Source organism: Myotis yumanensis, unplaced genomic scaffold, assembly GCF_028538775.1.
Source record: "Myotis yumanensis isolate MYYU_CA2020_CCGP unplaced genomic scaffold, mMyoYum1.0.hap1 SCAF_6, whole genome shotgun sequence".
NCBI classification, from domain to species: Eukaryota; Metazoa; Chordata; class Mammalia; order Chiroptera; family Vespertilionidae; genus Myotis; species Myotis yumanensis.
Window position 1 is genome coordinate 90,511,136 of NW_027223757.1, and position 20,446 is coordinate 90,531,581.

At 55.6% G+C, this 20,446-nt stretch overlaps 1 protein-coding gene across 1 annotated transcript in view; it reads right to left on the reverse strand.

The window, feature by feature from the left end:
• Positions 1-20,079, reverse strand: part of RAB44 (RAB44, member RAS oncogene family) — a 29,877-nt gene extending 9,798 nt beyond the window's left edge. Inside the window, 9 exon segments of the mRNA XM_070419419.1 lie at positions 3,341-3,880; positions 3,882-4,056; positions 4,691-4,878; positions 6,488-6,583; positions 6,941-7,031; positions 7,676-7,819; positions 9,241-9,415; positions 11,117-11,228; positions 19,879-20,079. Coding sequence (XP_070275520.1) covers positions 3,341-3,880; positions 3,882-4,056; positions 4,691-4,878; positions 6,488-6,583; positions 6,941-7,031; positions 7,676-7,819; positions 9,241-9,415; positions 11,117-11,228; positions 19,879-20,079 — 1,722 coding nt within the window.
• Positions 20,080-20,446: the final 367 nt, after the last annotated feature.

The following is a 20,446-nucleotide window of genomic DNA, read 5'->3' on the forward strand; positions in this document are numbered from 1 at the left end:
GACCCTCTGAGGGCTCAGCCAGGGGAGCTTCAGTCACACCCTCCAGACCCTCTGAGGGCTCAGCCAGGGGAGCCTGACCCACACCCTCCAGACCCTCTGAGGGCTCAGCCAGGGGAGCTTCAGTCACACCCTCCAGACCCTCTGAGGGCTCAGCCAGGGGAGCCTCAGTCACACCCTCCAGACCCTCTGAGGGCTCAGCCAGGGGAGCCTTATCCTGAGCCTCCAGACCCTCTGAGGGCTCAGCCAGGGGAGCCTGACCCACACCCTCCAGACCCTCTGAGGGCTCAGCCAGGGGAGCCGGACCCACACCCTCCAGACCCTCTGGGGGCTCAGCCAGGGGAGCCTCAGCCACACCCTCCAGACCCTCTGGGGGCTCAGCCAGGGGAGCCTCAGCCTCCAGACCCTCTGAGGACTCAGCCAGGGGAGCCTGACCCACACCCTCCAGACCCTCTGAGGGCTCAGCTAGGGGAGCCTCAGTCACACCCTCCAGACCCTCTGAGGACTCAGCCAGGGGAGTCTCAGCCTCCAGACCCTCTGAGGACTCAGCCAGGGGAGCCTGACCCACACCCTCCAGACCCTCTGAGGGCTCAGCCAGGGGAGCCGGACCCACACCCTCCAGACCCTCTGGGGGCTCAGCCAGGGGAGCCTCAGCCACACCCTCCAGACCCTCTGGGGGCTCAGCCAGGGGAGCCTCAGCCTCCAGACCCTCTGAGGACTCAGCCAGGGGAGCCTGACCCACACCCTCCAGACCCTCTGAGGACTCAGCCAGGGGAGCCTCAGCCTCCAGACCCTCTGAGGGCTCAGCCAGGGGAGCCTGAGCCTGAGCCACAGCCTCCAGACCCACTGAGGGCTCAGCCAGGGGAGCCTCAGCCACACCATCCAGACCCTGTGGGGGCTCAGCAAGGGGAGCCTCAGCCACACCCTCCAGACTCTCTGAGGACTCACCCAGTGGAGCCTGACCCACACCCTCCAGACCCTCTGGGGGCTCAGCCAGAGGAGCCTGACCCACAGCCTCCAGACCCTCTGAGGACTCAACCAGGGGAGCCTCAGCCACACCCTCCAGACCCTCTGGGGGCTCAGCCAGGGGAGCCTCAGTCACACCCTCCAGACCCTCTGGGGGTTCAGCCAGGGGAGCTTGACCCACACCCTCTAGGCCCACTGAGGGCTCAGCCAGGGGAGCCTCAGCCTCCAGACCCACTGAGGGCTCAGCCAGGGGAGCCTTAGTCACACCCTCCAGACCCTCTGGGGGTTCAGCCAGGGGAGCCTGACCCACACCCTCCAGGCCCACTGAGGGCTCAGCCAGGGGAGCCTCAGCCTCCAGACCCACTGAGGGCTCAGCCAGGGGAGCCTCAGTCACACCCTCCAGACCCTCTGGGGGCTCAGCCAGGGGAGCCTGACCCACACCCTCCAGACCCTCTGGGGGCTCAGCCAGAGGAGCCTGACCCACAGCCTCCAGACCCTCTGAGGGCTCAGCCAGGGGAGCCTGACCCACACCCTCCAGACCCTCTGAGGACTCAACCAGGGGAGCCTGACCCACACCCTCCAGACCCTGTGGGGGCTCAGCCAGGGGAGCCTCAGCCACACCCTCCAGACCCTCTGAGGACTCAACCAGGGGAGCCTCAGTCACACCCTCCAGACCCTCTGGGGGCTCAGCCAGGGGAGCCTCAGTCACACCCTCCAGACCCTCTGGGGGTTCAGCCAGGGGAGCTTGACCCACACCCTCCAGGCCCACTGAGGGCTCAGCCAGGGGAGCCTCAGCCTCCAGATCCACTGAGGGCTCAGCCAGGGGAGCCTCAGTCACACCCTCCAGACCCTCTGGGGGCTCAGCCAGGGGAGCCTCACTCACACCCTCCAGACCCTCTGGGGGTTCAGCCAAGGGAGCGTGACCCACACCCTCCAGACCCTCTGGGGGCTCAGCCAGGGGAGCCTGACCCACAGCCTCCAGACCCTCTGAGGGCTCAGCCAGGGGAGCCTCAGCCTCCAGACCCACTGAGTGCTCAGCCAGGGGAGCCTGACCCACAGCCTCCAGACCCTCTGAGGGCTCAGCCAGGGGAGTCTCAGCCTCCAGACCCACTGAGGACTCAGCCAGGGGAGCCTCAGCCTCCAGACCCACTGAGGACTCAGCCAGGGGAGCCTCAGTCACACCCTCCAGACCCTCTGAGGGCTCAGCTAGGGGAGCCTGACCCACACCCTCCAGACCCTCTGGGGGCTCAGCCAGGGGAGCCTCAGTCACACCCTCCAGACCCTCTGGGGGTTCAGCCAGGGGAGCCTGACCCACACCCTCCAGACCCACTGAGGACTCAGCCAGGGGAGCCTCAGCCTCCAGACCCACTGAGGACTCAGCCAGGGGAGCCTCAGTCACACCCTCCAGACCCTCTGAGGGCTCAGCCAGGGGAGCCTGACCCACACCCTCCAGACCCTCTGGGGGCTCAGCCAGGGGAGCCTCACTCACACCCTCCAGACCCTCTGGGGGTTCAGCCAAGGGAGCGTGACCCACACCCTCCAGACCCTCTGGGGGCTCAGCCAGGGGAGACTGACCCACAGCCTCCAGACCCTCTGAGGGCTCAGCCAGGGGAGCCTCAGCCTCCAGACCCTCTGGGGGCTCAGCCAGGGGAGCCTCAGTCACACCCTCCAGACCCTCTGAGGGCTCAGCCAGGGGAGCCTGACCCACACCCTCCAGACCCTCTGAGGACTCAGCCAGCGGAGCCTGACCCACACCCTCCAGACCCTCTGAGGGCTCAGCCAGGGGAGCCTGACCCACACCCTCCAGACCCTCCGAGGACTCAGCCAGCGGAGCCTGACCCACACCCTCCAGACCCTCTGAGGGCTCAGCCAGGGGAGCCTGACCCACACCCTCCAGACCCTCTGAGGACTCAGCCAGGGGAGCCTGACCCACACCCTCCAGACCCTCTGAGGGCTCAGCCAGGGGAGCCTGACCCACACCCTCCAGACCCTCTGAGGGTTCAGCCAGGGGAGCCCGACCCACACCCTCCAGACCCTCTGAGGACTCAGCCAGCGGAGCCTGACCCACACCCTCCAGACCCTCTGAGGGCTCAGCCAGGGGAGCCTCAGTCACACCCTCCAGACCCTCTGAGGGCTCAGCCAGGGGAGCCTGACCCACACCCTCCAGACCCTCTGAGGACTCAGCCAGCGGAGCCTGACCCACACCCTCCAGACCCTCTGAGGGCTCAGCCAGGGGAGCCTCAGCCTCCAGACCCACTGAGGACTCAGCCAAGGGAGCCTCAGTCACACCCTCCTGACCCTGTGGGGGCTCAGCCAGGGGAGCCTCAGCCACACCCTCCAGACCCTCTGAAGACTCACCCAGCCCTGCCGGGAGGACTCTGGCTCCTCTGGGCTCCAGGGCCGGTGCGGAGCCCGCCGTATGAGGGCCCTGGTGGAGGGCCTCCCTCTGCCTGGGTGGCTTGGCTGGGACAGGCCCCGCCCAGGAGTCCCTATCATCTGGGTCTGAGGTCTGGAAGTGTGTGCTGGGCCCCGCTGGGGACTGGGCAGGGGGAGAAGTCCCCTGGGGAGGGGGGCCAGCCCCCAGAGGAACAAGCACTTTGAGTGCAGCTGCCACCAGGCCCCCTGACTCCCCAGCTGGAGCCGCGGGGAGAAATGACTCCCCAAAGAAGTCGGTCTCAGGGCCAGGCCCAGGCCCTTCCCGAGGGTGCACGCTGCGACGCTCCGCGGGCCGCTCTGCACTGAGGTCCTGCCCACCTGGGTCCACTGCTCTCCCTTCCTCGGGCCTGGCTGTCACCCCAGGGGGGCTCCTTGGGGCCCCATTAGCATCTGAAGATGGATCCCGACCAAATAGCAGATCGTGCTGCTCTGAGATGGAGATCTGCCTGACCACTCGGGGTATCTGGGGGGCTGAGGGGGATGTGGGGGGTCGCGGGCGGGCTCCACAGGAGCTGTGGGGTTCTGTGCCAGGGGCTGTTGAAGCTGTTCAGGAGCCGGTCCCAGTCATCATTGTCCTCGAACAGTCCCGGCAGGGGCGCCTCCTCAGAGGAGACCACCTGAGGGTCGGGAGCCTCGTCCTCACCTGCTCTGGGGACACTGGAAAGGGGTGGGAGCTCAGGTCAGGGAGGCAGGCGGACGCACACCAGTCTCGCCTGCAGCCCTCACACAGCTGACACCTCAGTTGCACACAAGACCTGTGAGTGAGTGTGAATGTGCGTGTGCGTGTGCGTGTGTGTGTGAGTGTGTGAATATGCGTCAGTGTGTGAGTGAGTGTGTGAGTGTGTGTGTATGAGTGTGTGTGAATGTGTTAGGGTGTGTGTGTGTGTGTGAGTGTGTGTGATTACGTGAGTCCATGTGTGTAAGTGTGTATGAGTGTGTGAGTGTGTGTGAGTGTGTATATGAGTGTGTGTGAGTGCGTGAATGCATATGTGTGTGTATGAGTGTGTGAGTGCATGTGTTAGTGTGTGTGTGTGAGTGTGTTTGAGTGTGTGCGTGAATGAGTGTGTGTGAGTGTGAGTGAGTGAGTGTGTGAATGTGTGTGAGTGTGTGTGTCCAAATCCCAGGTGTGGCCTTGGGCACATGACTGTCGCTCTGCCCTTCAGTTTCCTTGTCTGGGGATGGGCCTGACAGGGCTGTGCGGTCTGTGTGCTGTGCTGACAGCCGGAGAACAGCCCCTCCCTCCTCCAGGAAGCCCCTGGTCCCCGCCCCAGCCCGGGCGACAGCCACCTGCCTCGGCTCCTTCTCCACCTGCCAGGACACGCGGCTCCTGGCGAAGTTCAGGTGCCCCTGGGTCATCTGCAGCTGCTCCTGCACCTGCTCCAGCCGCCCAGCCAGGTCCCGCTGGGCCTCCCGCAGCTGCAGCTTCTCGGAGCCGGCCTCCCGGTGTGCGCTGCTGAGGCGCTGGAGCTCGACCTCCAGCTGCAGGAAGGGACAGGAGGGGGGGTGAGGGGACAGAAGCCAGCTGCCCTCCAGGACAACCGACAGCCCCCCAGGCCATTGTGGGGCACAGGCTCCAGGTCCCCAAGGCCCAGCTTAAAGCAGGACTGCAGAGGTGACCCTCCTTCCTGACTTCAGCGGGAGGGAGGTTCGAGTTGCTGGGTGGAGAGGGCACAGGGAACTGCAGAAACACAAACTGCCAAGGCCAGGAGGCCGGCCTGTGGGGCCACGCCCTCCATCTGTCTGCAGGGAGCCCCTGGTCCCGCAGCCAGTCCCTCGACTGGGAGACGGAGAGCTGCTGCCCACGCCGCGGGAGGCAAAGCCCTCCAATGGCCCAGGGCCCTGCACAGCCCCCCCCCACCCCCCGTTACATCTCTGACCTCCTCTCCCACTGCCACTCTCCCCCCTGTTCCAGCCACAGGTCTCCTTGCTGTTCCTTGAACACTCGCAGTGCATGGGCCTTTGCACTCACGGTTCCCTCTGCCTGGCTGCTCCTCCCCGCTCATCACATGGCCACCCCGCACCTTCTTCAGGTCTTTACTCCAATGTCTTCATCTATCAGACCCTCTGTCCCTGGCCAGCTTCACTCTATTCTCCTCCGAACTTTGTTATCTGATATGTTGTAGGTTTTCCTCGCTTGCTTTACCCTCCGTCTCCCTGACCAGACAATAACTCTGTGGGCAGAGGCTGTCTGTCATGTTCCTCAGAACCTAGGACTGCCCGGCACATAGTGCGTCCTAACTAGCGGTTGGGTGAAGGGATGAAGGGCCTGGGACAGAGCTTCAGGGGGGACAGGACACTATGGCCCCACGTGGAAGTCCGACCTTCTCCCTCGGCAGGAGGGGCCTGCTGCCTCGGGGGCACCAGCCAAGGCAGCGCCAGGAGAGCAGCCGAAGGGATGCTGGTGTCCGACAGCCCAGATGTGAGTTACTGCGGTCGGTGGTTTAGAAGTTGAAGGACGAGACCGTGGGGCAGGGTCTCAGGCCAAAGGCTCAGCCACAAGGAGACCAGGAAGTGACCATCAGCTACCGGACCCGGTGTCAGGGCAGCAGATCCTCTGCCCGGGAGCCAGGTCAGATTCAGAGACAGGAACAGCCATGATGGGTAAAGCACCGGGCACCTCGCCGGGTTTTCTAAGGCAAGAGTTCTGAACCCCCCTTCTCGGGGAGGAAGTTAGAAACCTGCCAAGGCCGCTCAGCTGCCCACGGAGACGAGCGCTGGACACCACCTCCGGCCCAGCCTCCCCAACAGCGAGGCCTGGGGTTTGCCCTGCGCTTTCCTGCTCCTCAGCGCTTTCCTCTTATCGCCTCGTGTCACACACCAGCCGGGAGATGCAATAGATGTGGCCAGACCCATTGCGCAGGCAGAGAAACTAAGGCCTGGCAGGCCAAGGTATTTCCTCAGGTTTGCACTGGAACCACAGGGATTTGCACCCACCCCTTCTGGCTCCTGTCCCGGTGCTCCCGCTGCCCTACCTGGCTCACCTCAGAAAGGGCCACCACGCCTTTCCCAGGGGCCACCCTCATGGATCCTCAGGCGGGGGGCCAGCGTCTGAGTCCTCAGGGACTGGGCTCCGGGCCGCCGCACTCACCTCCCTCTGGCCCTCGGCCAGCTGCTGCACCTCACGCTCCTTGGCCTCCAGGACCTCCTGCATCTGCGAGCTGAGGGCCAGGTCCCGGGAGTCACTCTGAGGAGAGAGAGGCCTCAGGCCCTGAGCGTCTAAAACCCAGCCAGGCTCCACCTCCCCCTGGGCTTGGGGCACAGGGTCCAGCAGAAGGGGTCTCAGGACAACTTCCCTGGCTCGGGCCTGGATTGTGGCAACAAGGACACCGAGGCCCAGAGGGGGAGATCGGCCCCAAGGGACAAAGCGAGACCCGCAGAGAGGGGACCGGGCCCGGCACTCCTCACCCCATCTCCTGGTCAGGGGTGTGAGAGGATCCACTCCCAGCCACCTCCTGCCACCCCACACTGGCCGGGCACCGGCCGCACGTCTGGGCCAGCAGAGGGGTCCAGGGCAGGGGAGGGCAGGCTGCCGGGAGCCCACCTTGGCCTGCAGCTGCTGCTTCTGCCGGCCGATCTGCTGCTCCATCTCCTCGTACAGCTGCTGGACCTCGCGTTGATGGTCAGAGTCCCGCCTGGAAGGGGTGGGGGGTGGGCCGGGCAGTGCTTCAGCGCCCCCGGGCCCTGCTGCCGCCAGAGGCAGCCTGGACCTGATTTGGAGTCCATCTACTGCTCAGCTCACTTGGTCAGGGATCCCCGACCCTCGTTACCCTGGAAACAGTTATCCCAATGGCAGCCCCTGACCCACCCACCCCTGATGTTGGTCACGCGGATCCCATCACCTGACTCCTGTAGCCATCGCCACATGGCCCTGTCACATGGTCCCCACCACTTCACACCCTGTCCGCACATCCCTCTGTCACCATCCCCCTGCCTCCATAGCTCAGACCCCCTGCAGAGCTGTGCCCATGCCAACCCCAGGGCTGCCGCATGCATTGCCATCTACATGCGTGGCGCTCCTGGAGTTGGCTGCCACAGTGGCCGTGCACCAACACACACTTGGCATCCCACTCTGGACAAAGGCCAAACTCTGTCCTCCCCACACCCCCAAAGCCAGCCCTTCCTCCAGCTTCGCTCCGCCCATCCCAGCCTCCAGGCCCTGCGTGGCCTTGGCCTCCATCCTTCTGCAGCCGAGGGACTCCCATTAAGATTCAGCCGCTACATGCAGAGCTCCCACTACATGCAGACACCCAGTGGGCGCAAACCCCCACCCACTCACTTCCTCAGGGTCAGCTCCAGAGCCTCCTTGTCAGCCCGTGCCTGCTGCAAGCGGCTGGTCATCTGGGCCAGGAAGCCCTCCAGGTTGCCCGCCAGCTGGGGCTCCTCCTGCCTCAGCTTCCCCCACAGCTCCCAGATCTCCTGCCTGGGGAGGGGGGAACCAGAGATTAGACCTGAGGGGGCCCAGGAAGGAGAGGGGAGCCCGTTCTCCATGTGAATAGCAACACTCCGAGAGACTGGGGCAGCTGGGCTACAAAAACCTATTGACCTCTGTAGGTGCAGCCAAATGCCTCGCCCCCCAGGAGTCAGTCCCAGGTGTGCCCAGGGAGAGGCCCTTCTGTTTTTGAATCCTCCCCAGGGATATTTTTCCATTGGTTTTTAGACAGAGCAGAAGGGAGGGAAAAGGAGAGGGAGAGACAGCGAGAGAAACATCAGTGTGAGAGACACATTGATGGGTTGCCTCCCACACACACCCCAACCTGGGGCTAGGATCAAGCCTGCCACTGAGGTACGTGCCCTTGACCGGAATCGAACCCGGGACCCTTCAGTCTGCGGGTTGACGCTGTAGCCACTGAGCCAAACTGGTTAGGGCTGCCCTCTCCCTTCTTGAACCCCCACAGTACCTTGGTTCTCTGTGGTTTGGTGATTAATTGTGGGGAGGGGGACTTGGGAGCCTGACGGCCCAGGGCCTCAGCTGCCTCCTCTCTTCCCCCACTCCCTAGCTGTGTGATCTTTGGCAAGTACCATGCCCTCTCTGGGCTTGTTTGTAAAACAGGGAGGCTGATACCTGCCCAGCAAGTTCTCCAGAGAGTGGGACACGCCCAGTGAAAGCACCCGCTTGGGCCTGGCACATGGTTGGCACTTGCTGTATGTGAAGACAGATGCCAGAGAGCGGAGAGCAGGCCAAACTGCCAAGGAGGTGAATGGCTCCCACCACGCCTGGCCCTGCAGCCTGTACCCTGCGTCCCACCCTGCCTGCCCCACAACCCTGGGCCTGCCCTCTGAGAGCCGTTCCCACAGCCCTTGGGGCAGGCGACCCCCTTGCTGGCTCTAACGCCCCCGTGGCAGATGGGGGTGTGGGAGGGGCATTTTTAGGCAGGGCCCCCCTTCTTTGGGCGAGTAAACCCCAGGAGCCCCGAACCAGAGCCAGTTAGGAGGGAACGCCCTGTCTCGAAATCTCCCAACCCAGGGCATCACCGTCCTCACACCGCTCAAGTGGGGACCCTCTTTTTGGGTTAAGAAAGGCACCCTCAGAATGTGAGGACCCTTGGGAGGCCGCCCCAGCTCGGGAACCCTCCGGAGGAGAGATTCTAGGGCGGGACAGGGCAGGGGCGGGGCCAGGTCTTATCTTCTCCCCAAAGCTCTATCTCACTCTGCAGCCAGGGAAAGCAGGTCAGAGGTTAGGCCACTTGCCCCAAGTCACACAGCTAACAAGTGGCCAAACCAGAATTTGCACCCAGCTCTCTCCCACTTTCACACTGTGTCCAGGCGAGGCCTCGCCTACGCGGACTGGCAGTGCCCGTCCTGCCCCCCTCCCCCCACACACACACACTGTGCTGGCCTTACTCAGGAAGTGAGTGGTCACCCCCCAGCTGCTCCATGAAGGCGAGAAATGCCTCCTTCTCCTCCGCATCCGCCTCCTCCAGCACGGGGAAGCTGGTGGCCGCGGATCCTCGCTTGGACGACAGTGGCCTCCTTCCTCGGACCCTCTGGGTGCTCGGGCTGGAGCCAAAGATACTCTCTGTGGACAGAGGGGGACAGAAAGGAGGGGAGTGGGGCTGGGCTCAGCCCCGACCCCTCACCTTGCCCTGCTCCAGCCCTTGGGGGAATAATTATATCCGTTCTGGTCACGTTTCTACAGGGCCGTGTTCATCATTCCTCATGTCAGCCTGGGGAGGCTACTGACGGCAGCACTGTGCCCATTTTACAGATGAACACGTGAGGCCCAGAGAGGCCTAAAGAGCTGCTGGAAGTCACACAGCGGCTCCATGGTGGCCAACACATTCTTCGTTCACCCAGAATATTTGTTGAGCACAGAATAGTTATGTGCTGGGGGCAAAAATGGCCCAAATCCTTGTCCTAGTAGAACTGACATTGTAGTGAGTGCTGAAAAGGACACATTTTTTAAAAAGTAAATTTGCTAAGTGAGCTAAAGGAATAAACAGGACCATTTCCATTGCTACTGGGGGCTACTTTAGAGCGAGTGGTTAGGTGTGCCCTGAAGACGTTGAACCGAGATGAGAGTAGCAAGAAGAAGCAAGTCATGTGCCTTCCTGGGGAAGCGTACTCCAGGCAGAGAGAACAGCACGTGCAAAGGCCCTGCGGTAGGAAACAGACTGGCACACCGGAGGAGTGGCACTGAGTGAGCCGAGAGGCTGGCAGAGTCTGGCTGGTGCTGCCCTGTGGGCCAGGAAGGGGTACAGATTGTGTTGCACAGGCAGGGGCAGCCCTGGTGTGCTGGGCAGGACTGGATACTGATAGGAAGATGGGCCTTGGGGGTGCATGGACAACAATGTTCCCTCTGCCCCCACCCCCAATTCCAGACACCAATCCCCCCTCCCTACTCCCGGCTTCCCAATCACCAGAACCAGAGCACCCACCTCCTGGGCAGCCCCAACCTATAAATGCAGATTCCTGGCCTCCCTCTCTGTTGCCCGCCAAACTTTTGGAGACCAGCAAACCAAGAACCCTAGATGGTTCTGCATTAACGTAAGGCCAGCTGGGCTCTGCAGGGTCTCGAAGGACACCACACCTCCCACTCCCTGGGCCAGTCTCCCCCACCCCACCCCACTCCACCCCCACCCCCAACCCCCTGGAGAAGGGGGAGTATCGTTCCCCGCTGGTCTTGGTCTCTTTAGGCCCTTTGGGGCCTGTCTGGAGAAGCGGGGGTAGAAGTAGCCCTGCTCAGTGAGGACTAAAGACCTGGGAAGCCCCACCCCCTAAATTACACCCTTTGCTGCTCCCTGGGACCTAAATTCCCTCCAAAGCCAGGCTGTGAACTTCCTCAGAGGGAAACAAGGCTGTGGTCTCAAGAATGGGGGTGCTTAACTTCTTGCTCCAGGGAAGCCTTTTGTTGGGGAGAAGACAGGGAGGCATCAGAAAGCAAGCCTGGCAGCCTATCTAGAGAAGGGGGTTGCTGAGGGGACCCCCAGGCCAAGAACGGCCCTGGCCGGTGGGAGAGGAAGCGATCCCATCTCCTGGGCTAGAGTCTTAAGGCTCAAACCACCTGCCTTCCCACCAGGCTGAGCGTCCTCGTCTCCACAGTCACCGGGATTGTCTTCCACACCCTGAGCTCCCTCGGGGGTGCTGTGCGGGTCCCCTGGTTGCTAAGGTGTCACTGTTACCTGTCCAGCAGCCCAGCCTGGCCCTGTGCTGGGCTCACTGCAGCAATGCCTGCCTGTGCGGCCAGCCCCCACAGCGCCTCCTCCCGGGACGGACTTACTCAGCCCAGAGCTGAACTCTTCCAGGGAGAGGTGTCCCTTCCGCTCCACATCCACCCAGTCAAAGATCATCTCCGGCTCCTCCTCGCTGCCCAGGAAGCTGAACTTGGCCACCTGCAAGGAGGGGGTAGATTGGGTGCTGTTCCCACTGGGCCACCCTCAAAAAATAGAGGCGTCTGTCATCAGCCGCCCCCATCTTCTCTCTCCCCAGTTTTGGAGTCCCACGGCCTGCTGAGCCTGAGCCAGAGCCTGCCCTGAGGCTCCCGGACCCGGACCCTGTCCGAGGCAGCCACAGCAGAGCCTTGAACTTCTCCACACCTTCCCCATCCTCCCTCCTACGTCAACATGTGCCTGTCCTGAGCCTCCTCCCTTAAGGACCCTGATAAAGGACAGTAGGGAATCCGCCCCAGATTGTGTTTATCGGAGTCCAAAAATTAACCTGGAACTTGAAAATAAGTCCCCGGGGTGGACAGCATGTTCCTCAGGGGCAAAAGCCCCCAAGCATCTTCTAGAGCAGTGATGGTGAACCTATGACACGCGTGTCAGAGGTGACACGCGAACTCATTTTTTTGGTTGATTTTTCTTTGTTAAATGGCATTTAAATATATAAAATAAATATCAAAAATATAAGTCTTTGTTTTACTATGGTTGCAAATATCAAAAAATTTCTACATGTGACACGGCACCAGAGTTAAGTTAGGGTTTTTCAAAATGCTGACACGCCGAGCTCAAAAGGTTCGCCATCACTGCTCTAGAGCAGGGGTCCTCAAACTACGGCCCGCGGGCCACATGCAAATACAAATATTGTATTTGTTCCCGTTTTGTTTTTTTTACTTCAAAATAAGATATGTGCAGTGTGCATAGGAATTTGTTCATAGTTTTTTTTTTTAAACTATAGTCCGGCCCTCCAACGGTCTGAGGGACAGTGAACTGGCCCCTGTTTAAAAAGTTTGAGGACCCCTGCTCTAGAGGAAGGTACAGAATTCGTCTCATGGAGCTGATGAAAGGGCCCAGACTAGAGAAAGTCACGGGTTAACTTGTAGGTTTCGTCTGATAGAGATGTAAGTCATTTCTGTCCAATGGAACAGATGACCCCAAAGATTTACGGCCTATTGGACATTAACCAGCTTTTAAGACTCCAACTCAGCATTTCTAACATTTCTTTGTTAAATTACCTAGCTTTTTAAATGCTCTTTCAACCATTCATAACCTCTCTCAATTGATGAGTTAAATAAATCTTTGATGATTCATCTTAGTTTTTGCCTAAGGGGCATGAGTGTACCTTCCTGGAAGTTACGTTTGGACAGTTTTGGAGGTTCCATGGAGATGCCCAATGCACTGGGCTATTGGAACCAAGGAAGCTGCTTTGCTGGGAAGTGAGCAGGCACTTGGGGCGCGTGGAGGGCGTCCTGAGTGTGATAGAGCTTTAAGTTCGCTGACTCTGTGTCTCTAGTTTTCTTTTTGCGGAATTTGCGTTTTTTATTTGGTGGCAGCGATGGTGGGGAAGACAACAGAAAGTCGGATTTGCTCCTCTTCTGTGGGTGGTGGCAGTGTTTGCTTTCTACGTGTGACTGCCCATTAGTTAGGAGTTGTGTTCCCACTGGGAGGGAGAGCCGATTTTTGAGACCAGGACTGGTGAGTTTTTCTGTCTCTGTGCTGACTTTCGACCTGTGGCTGGAGTCGTAAAAATAAAGTCAGAGTCACTCTATGTTTGTGTGTCTACATCATCTGTAATCAGAGAGGCCTTAACTCTTACTGTGGGTGTGAAATAACTTCCTACCTCTGGAGGTATTAATAGCTTAGAGTCCGGGGGTTCTGTATTGATTGCTTTGTAGAGACAGCTAAGTGTCTACATAAATCTAATGTTTCCCGAAGTCGGAGGAAATAAAGAAACCAAATTTCTGTGCTTTAGATGTGCTCAGTTTTCGTTTTTGTTTTTAAGTCCCCCATACAAGAAGTTGTTAGCTCAGAAAACTTTTAAGGCGCCAGGTTCAATAATTAAGGTGAATCTTTGGACAAATGAGATTAGTTTTAAAATCTGGGTTACAAGACACAGATAATAGTTATATCTGTGTTTTCTCTGCTTTACATTAAATACTAGAGGCCCAGTGCATGAAATTCATGCACGGAGGGGGGGCTCCCTCAGCCCAGCCTGCACCCATTCCAATCGGGACCTCTTGGGGGGGGTGGGGTATCAGACCGCTGGTGGGATCGGGCCTAAACTAGCGGTCGGACACCCCTCTCATAACCTGGGACCACTGTCTTCTAACAATTCACCTGCCTGCCTGCCTGCCTGATCGCCCCTAACCCCTCTGCCTGCCTGCCTGCCTGATCACCCCTAACCTCTCTGCCTGCCTGATCACCCCTAACTGCCTCTGCCTGCCTGCCTGATCGCCCCTAACTGCCCTCCCCTGCCGGCCTGATCTTGCCCCCAATGGCCCTCACCTGCCAATCGTCCCTAACTGCCTCTGTCTGCCTGATCACCCCTAACTGCCCTCCCTTGCCAGCCAATTTGGTTCTGATTGGTCAGTTTCTATGCCAGTCAGCATCAAAAGCTCCACCTCCTAGGCAGCCATTGGCTCCTTACATTCACCCAGATTTGGTTCTGATTGGTCAGTTTCTATGCCAGTCAGCGTCTCTAGGCCTATCAATGGGGCCTGATCAGAAAGGCTGGGCTGATCAGCAGCCCTGGTGGAGGCCTGGAGAGAAATGGAGGCAGGGCTGCTGGCCAGGCCGGGAGAGAAAGAGAGGCAAGTTCTGATCAACAGCTGCCACAGAGGCTACGGATCAGACCCTGCCTCTCTCTCTGCAGGCCTCTCTCTGGGCCTGATCCGCAGCCCCCTAGGCAGTCAGTGCTGGGTCGGGGTGCCTGCAGTGGCCACAGTCAGTGCTGGGTCGCCAGGCAACCCAGCACTGACTTCCCATCTGGTCGAAGTCCCAATGGTTGTTACAACCCTGGCTCTTTATTATACAGATAATACAAGTATACATTTTATTTTTTTAAGGCCTGGATTTATTTTTTTGTGAAGTAACTAGTTCATCTGAATGTCCGGCATTTCTTATTTTGTCTTACTGATTTTGTCTTAAGCTAACATTATCTGTACATAATGTTTAGGGTTATAAAAATGTTAGAATTGCACACCTGAAACCTATATAATTTTATTAACCAATGTCACCCAATAAATTCAATAAAAATAAACAAGTACATGCCCTGGCCAGTGTGGCTTGGTTGGTTGACCATTGTCACGTGCACCAAAAGGTCACTGGTTTGATTCCCGGTCAGGGCACATGCCCAGGTTATACATTTGGTCCCTGATGGGGGTGTATGCAGAAGGCAACTGATCAATGTTTCTCTCTCACTCTCCTCTCCTCTCTCTTTAAAATCAATAAAAATACATTTAAAAATTAAACAAATAAACAAGTACATAAAAAAGAAAATCTGTTAAAGAGAGAAAAATTAAACCCAGTTGTGCACATCTGAAGAAAAAGATTACAACAATTTAAATTTGTGTTCAACTAAATTGATTAATTATTCTAACAAATTTTATATCAACAGTAATTATATTTTGTAGTGTGTCATTTTAAACATACTTTCCAAGATTTTTAGTAACATGAAAAACTTGAATGAATGTTAAATTAATTAAGAAAATATAATACTAAAAGTTTAATTGCTAAGCATAATGGTAAGCTTGTGTCTTTTTACTTCTTACTTTTATGTGCTGGAGAGCAGCTATATCTTTGGGTCATGTTAATGAGTGAATTCATTTTTGACACTTTAGGTAGTTGTGCAAGAGAAAGTAGGGACTCAAGTAGATATTTGTACATCTATATTCAGAGCAACAGCATTCACAATAGCTTAAAGACAGAAGCAACGCAAATGTCTACCAAGGGGCAAGCGGATAGATGAAAGGGGGTAGATACATACAATGGAATATTACTCAGCCTTAAAAGGGAAGAAAATTCTGCAATAGCTACAACGGGAATGAACCTTGAGGACAAACACTGTATGAGTCCACTTCTATGAGGGACCTGTAGTAGTCAAATCACAGAGATGGAAAGTAGGACGGGGGAGATGGGAGAATGGGAGTCAGTGTTTAATGGGCCCAGAGTTCCAACTGGGGGAGAAGAAGAGCTTCTGGAGATGGGTGGTCATGATTGCACAACCATGTGAATTACTTAATATCACTGGAATGGTAAGTTTTACGTTAGGTGTATTTTATCGCAATTTTTTTTAAAGTTGTGCAAGGGACATGTGTGACTGCGGAAAGTCGTGCTAGGTGTCCTTGTGAGCTCTGCTAGTCCGCTGAAATGCTTGTGTAATCTCAATTACTCACCCCCAGTTCATTCCGAGGTTAATTACTCTGGTTAAAAGTTGCAGTCACTACGGGTGTTTGAGACTATACTAAGAACGTTAGGGACAGAGAAATCCACTGTGTCTGCAAGGAAAATGGGCTGTTTTTTGTCTTGAAGGGATAAAGGAAGTGGTTTTTGTCTTAACGTGTCCGGTTGTTCCAGAACATGAAAAAATATAAAGGCCGCAACCTGAATGGATAGAGAATCGTAGACGGTTACTGAACGGGAGTCTTGCTGCCTTGATTTATAATACCTGAGTCTGAAAATTAGCTATGAAATATGTTAACATTTTGCCAAATTGGCCTCAGTTTTGATGGGTTTAAAAATAAATTAAGTCCTAGCTGGTTTGGCTCAGTGGATAGAGCATCGGCCTGCAGACTGAAGGGTCCCGGGTTCGATTCGGTCAAGGGCGCATGCTCTTGTGGGCTCCATCCCCAGTAGGGAGCACACAGGAAGCAATCGATCAATGATTCTCTCTCATCATTGATGTTTCTATCTCTCTCCCTCTTCTTTCCTCTCAAAAATCAATAAAAATATATTATAAATAAATAAACAAACAAACAAACAAACAAACTTGTGAAACTCCCTTGTGTTACATCAATGCAAAACTAGAATTGGGCTCCATCTCTATTAAAATTATAAATTGAGCCCCTCGCAAGGGTTAGAAAGAGGTTACTATTTATCTTCTGTGTAAGTTGCCCAGATAACTGATTCCACTTCTCATCAGAAAAATCCCCTCTGCTATGTTTGGCTTTATCATATTCCATTTTTTTAAAAACAAGAACCTAAGGTACCTCTCTTACAAAAGAGCTCAACATCCTTGCAATTGTGTCACCTTCTTCTATGTTTATTCCGAAAGTGATTCTCGTCACTTTGATTAAATAGGTAACCAAGTGGTACTATTTCTCAGGCTCCCATGAGCCTGCCTTAAACTCGTGGCCACATTTCTCTGGTAGCTCTTTTGATTTATCCTTCCAATATCAGATCCTAAATTTAGAAAAAAAGAAACTTCAGGGTTATCTTTCCATATATTTGTTAATCCTTCACCACTAGTCTAAGAGCATGGTGGGCAAGAAATAACAAGTGTTGGTGAGGCCGTGGGGAAAAGGAGACCCTTGTGCAGTCATGGTGGGAACATAAATTGGTGCAGCCCCTATGGAAAACAATATAGAGGTCCCTCAAAAAACTGAAAATAGAGCTCGGCCAGGTGGCTCAGTTGGTTGGAGCCTCGTCCCATATATCAAAAGAGTGCAGGTTCGATTCCGGGTCAGGGTACATACCTAGGTTTTTGTTCGATGCCCAGTCAGGGTGCATGTGGCAGGCAACCCATTGCTGTTTCTCTCTCACATCAATGTTTCTCTCTCTCTCTCTCTCTTTCTCTCTCTCTCTCTCTCCAATAAACATATCCTCAAGTGAGAATTAAAAACAAAATCTATTCAAAATTTTTAAAAATAGAACTACCATATGACCCAGCAATTCCACTTCTGGGCATTTATCTGGAGAAAATGAAAACATGAATTCGAAAAGAGAAATGCTCCCTGTGTTCACTGCAGCATTGTTTACAGCAGCCAAGACATGGCACAACCCAAGCGGCCCTCATGGGCGAATGGATGGAGAAGATGTGGTGTACTGTATATGTATATATTTAAAATTTTAAGTTCATTAAGATTAATTAATACAATTGTGTTTAACACCTGCTTCTAAAAGATAAGCTGATCATGATCAATAAAAAATATTGTAATCTTTGTTGCCTGTAGAAGAACGTGAAAACTGAGGCTTTAACCTGTAATAAAATCTGGTATTAAACGTGGCTTGGGTGCAAAACAGAAGAGCATTGCAGGAAGAACATCAACTCAGAAGAGATGGTGGCCTCTCCTGGGCTGTTTATGGAGGTAAAATCCACTAACATAACTATTTCAGAAGTTGCATGCTGTACCGGAAGGCCACGGAGATTGTTCAACGCCGTCGCTACCTCAGGGGAAACGCTGGTCAGCCCTTATGCATAGCTCTGTCCCCAGTAGAGAGCTTGGCTCTCGTCCACTCTAATGTTATTAGTTCCTGTAACAGATAACCACAGCTGCTCAGGCTCCCTCCTAAGTAAGCTTGTGCCTTGCCCGAGGCTCAGTGAACAGCTGCAGCCACAGTCTGTGCTCCCGCAGGACAGACCCGAAGCTGGGGGAGGGACTGCGCCCGGTTCTCCGAGCTGCGGGCGCTCCCCTGGGGCGGGACGCTGAGCTGCCTCCCTTTGGCCTGAGCCCAGCAGCTGCCGGCCAGCTCTCCAAGGTCCCCCAGAACAAGAACTAGCTCCACAGAACCGAGTGAAGGGTCCAGGGAAATCTGGTCGTGGTATTTGTTGGGAACATCGTTGGTATTATTTTTATGGACCTATGAGAAAGTCCTGTCTTCTGGAGCTGTCTCTAACCTTCAGTTTAGTAGGTGATGGCTTTTGTAAACTGAAATTAAACTTATTAAATGGTATCTGAATCCCACGGGCCCCTCCTGATTTAGAAACCGTACTTTTACTTTCCACGCAACATCGCCTTTCACACAGGTGCAGTAAGAATCTGTCCTCCTTTCGTGGAGCTAGATTAGATAAATCAGTTGTGTAACTGTAGTGTCATATTGCAGGGTGATTGGCATCCAATCAGGTGTGACAAGTCCACTGTGAGGAAGATGGAGCCAACCCCTGCCAAGCCCTCCTAGGAGCCAGGTGATAAGGAAGGCCATTCTGGGCAGGAGGGGGACCCTAGAAAAGTTGGGAACCCCAAGAGGAAAGCCCCTCACATTTATAGAAGCTGCAGACAAAAGCTGGTGGAAAGAGAGCCTTAGGAGAGACGTCGGGTGGCCAGCTTCAGTCCGGAAAGGGCCACATCCCTGGTACCCGCCAGCCCCGGGGAACTGGGACAGATGGTCACGCTGGACAGCAGAGCCTCGAGCAGAGGTTGTAAAAGCCTGAAACTTGGGAACAAGGTAGACAGCGCATTGCACAGACCAGAGGAATGCACTTAGTTCATCTCATTGTTTACCTTAATTCAAAGTCCCAGACTTCTGGTTACTTGTTAACTTGTAGGTTTTTGTCCAGGATAGATGGAAATCATTCTGCCTAGCAGAACAGATGTCCCCCAAGATTGATGACTGTTGGACATGAGTCATTTTTAAAACTGAACTCAGCAATTTTATCATAACGCTCCTCTGTCAAATTGCCTATAAATATCACAAAAATCAAAAGAGCTCCTCAAGCCCTAATCGGTTTGGCTCAGTGGATAGAGCATTGGCCCGCGGACTCAAGGGTCCCAGGTTTGATTCCGGTCAAGGGCATGTACCTTGGTTACAGGCACATCCCCAGTGGGGAGTGTGCAGGAAGCAGCTGATCGATGTTTCTCTCTCATCGATGTTTCTGGCTCTCTATCCCTTTCCCTTCCTCTCTGTAAAAAAATCAATAAAATATATATATTAAAAAAAATAAAGCTCCTCAAATGCTCACCGGAACATCTTACTGGCTCCCTTCTTAATTAGTAACAATAATTAATTAGGTAAGACCTTTGATAAGTGCTGATTTTTATATTTACTTCAAAGTCTTTTTTGTTATCCTTTTGAAAATTATATTTGAACATCGGCCATTCAGACCTTGCTGTGGGGCTGAGGCTGGGGGATAGGAAGGGCAGTTTTGTTGGGGGAAGGACAAAGTCCGGAGCAGGGAGCAGCATCGGGAGGAGGAGCAGGCCCAGCCAGACCCGAGCAGCCCACAGAGGCCCCGTTGCAGGGAGCGAGGAAAATCCAAAGAAAAATCTGTCCTTGCCCTGACCGGTTTGGCTCAGTGGATAGAGCGTTGGACTGCGGACTGAAGGGTCCCAGGTTCGATTCCGGTCAAGGGCATGTACCTTGGTTGCAGGCACATCCCCAGTAGGGGGTGTGCAGGAGGCAGCTGATTGATGTTTCTCTCTCATCGATGTTTCTCACTCTCTATCCCTCTCCCTTCCTCTCTGTAAAAAATCAATAAAATATATATTTTTTAAAAATCTGTCCATCTGGTCTAGGCCATAGCCCAAGACTCCTCACCGGGACACACGACCATGGCTGACCTTATGTTTCATTCAAGTTTCCGATCATCGACAAGGTTTGATTTCCAGGCCTCTAAGCCAGACTTCCCTGCTCAGTGGGCCTAAAGTTACATCATTTGCAAGTTAGTTCTTTGGCTTAAAGTCCTTCCCTTTGTCAAAATGTAAATGTTTCTGAAAGAGGGTAACACACGGAGCCTTATCAGTCGTTTGCACATTAGTATAAACAAATTCCTAGCCTTTTCTGAGGTCAAAGTTTAGAGGAGAGAAAGGGAAAGAGCAGGCAAGCCCTGCCGTCCTGGGTGGCGCGAGCCTTGGAAAGGGATCAGGGAGGGACGGGGCCTCTGACTCACCGCCAGGTCCTCGCGGGTGACAAAGCCCCTCTCCGCCGCACCACAGGCCTGGAAGAAGCCCTGCAGCTCCTCCGCTGCCTGGGAGGGCCAGGACCCTGGAGCCCCAGGGGCATCCTGGCCAGCAGTGGGCTCCCGTGTCTGCCGCCGCCGGCTGGAGCCCAGTTTCCGGCCTTTTCTGGCGGCTCTGTGCCCAGCCTCCATGCTGCTCTGGCCTGGGGACAGAGAATGGCGAGGGATCACTGCCTGCTGCACGGTCACAGCAGCTGCAACCCCTCCCTGGCTCCCCGTTAGCCCTGGAGAGAACCCAGCATGGGTGATGCCGCCCTGCCTGAGGCCTCCTGGCCTCCAGCACAGCCTGCCCAGGCCCTGCCCTTCCCGCTCCCTCGGCCTGGAATGCTCTTCCCCGCACCCTCGTCTTCAGATCTCTGCTCAACTGCCCAGGGTCTTCCCCGGCTGTTGAATAAGGAGACCCCGTGCGGGACAGGTTCCGGTTTAGGCCTTGGGGTGGCTACACAGGCTCATCCCGAGTCCCACGTCTGAAGGGCCAGCAGCACCCGGTGAGCCGTCT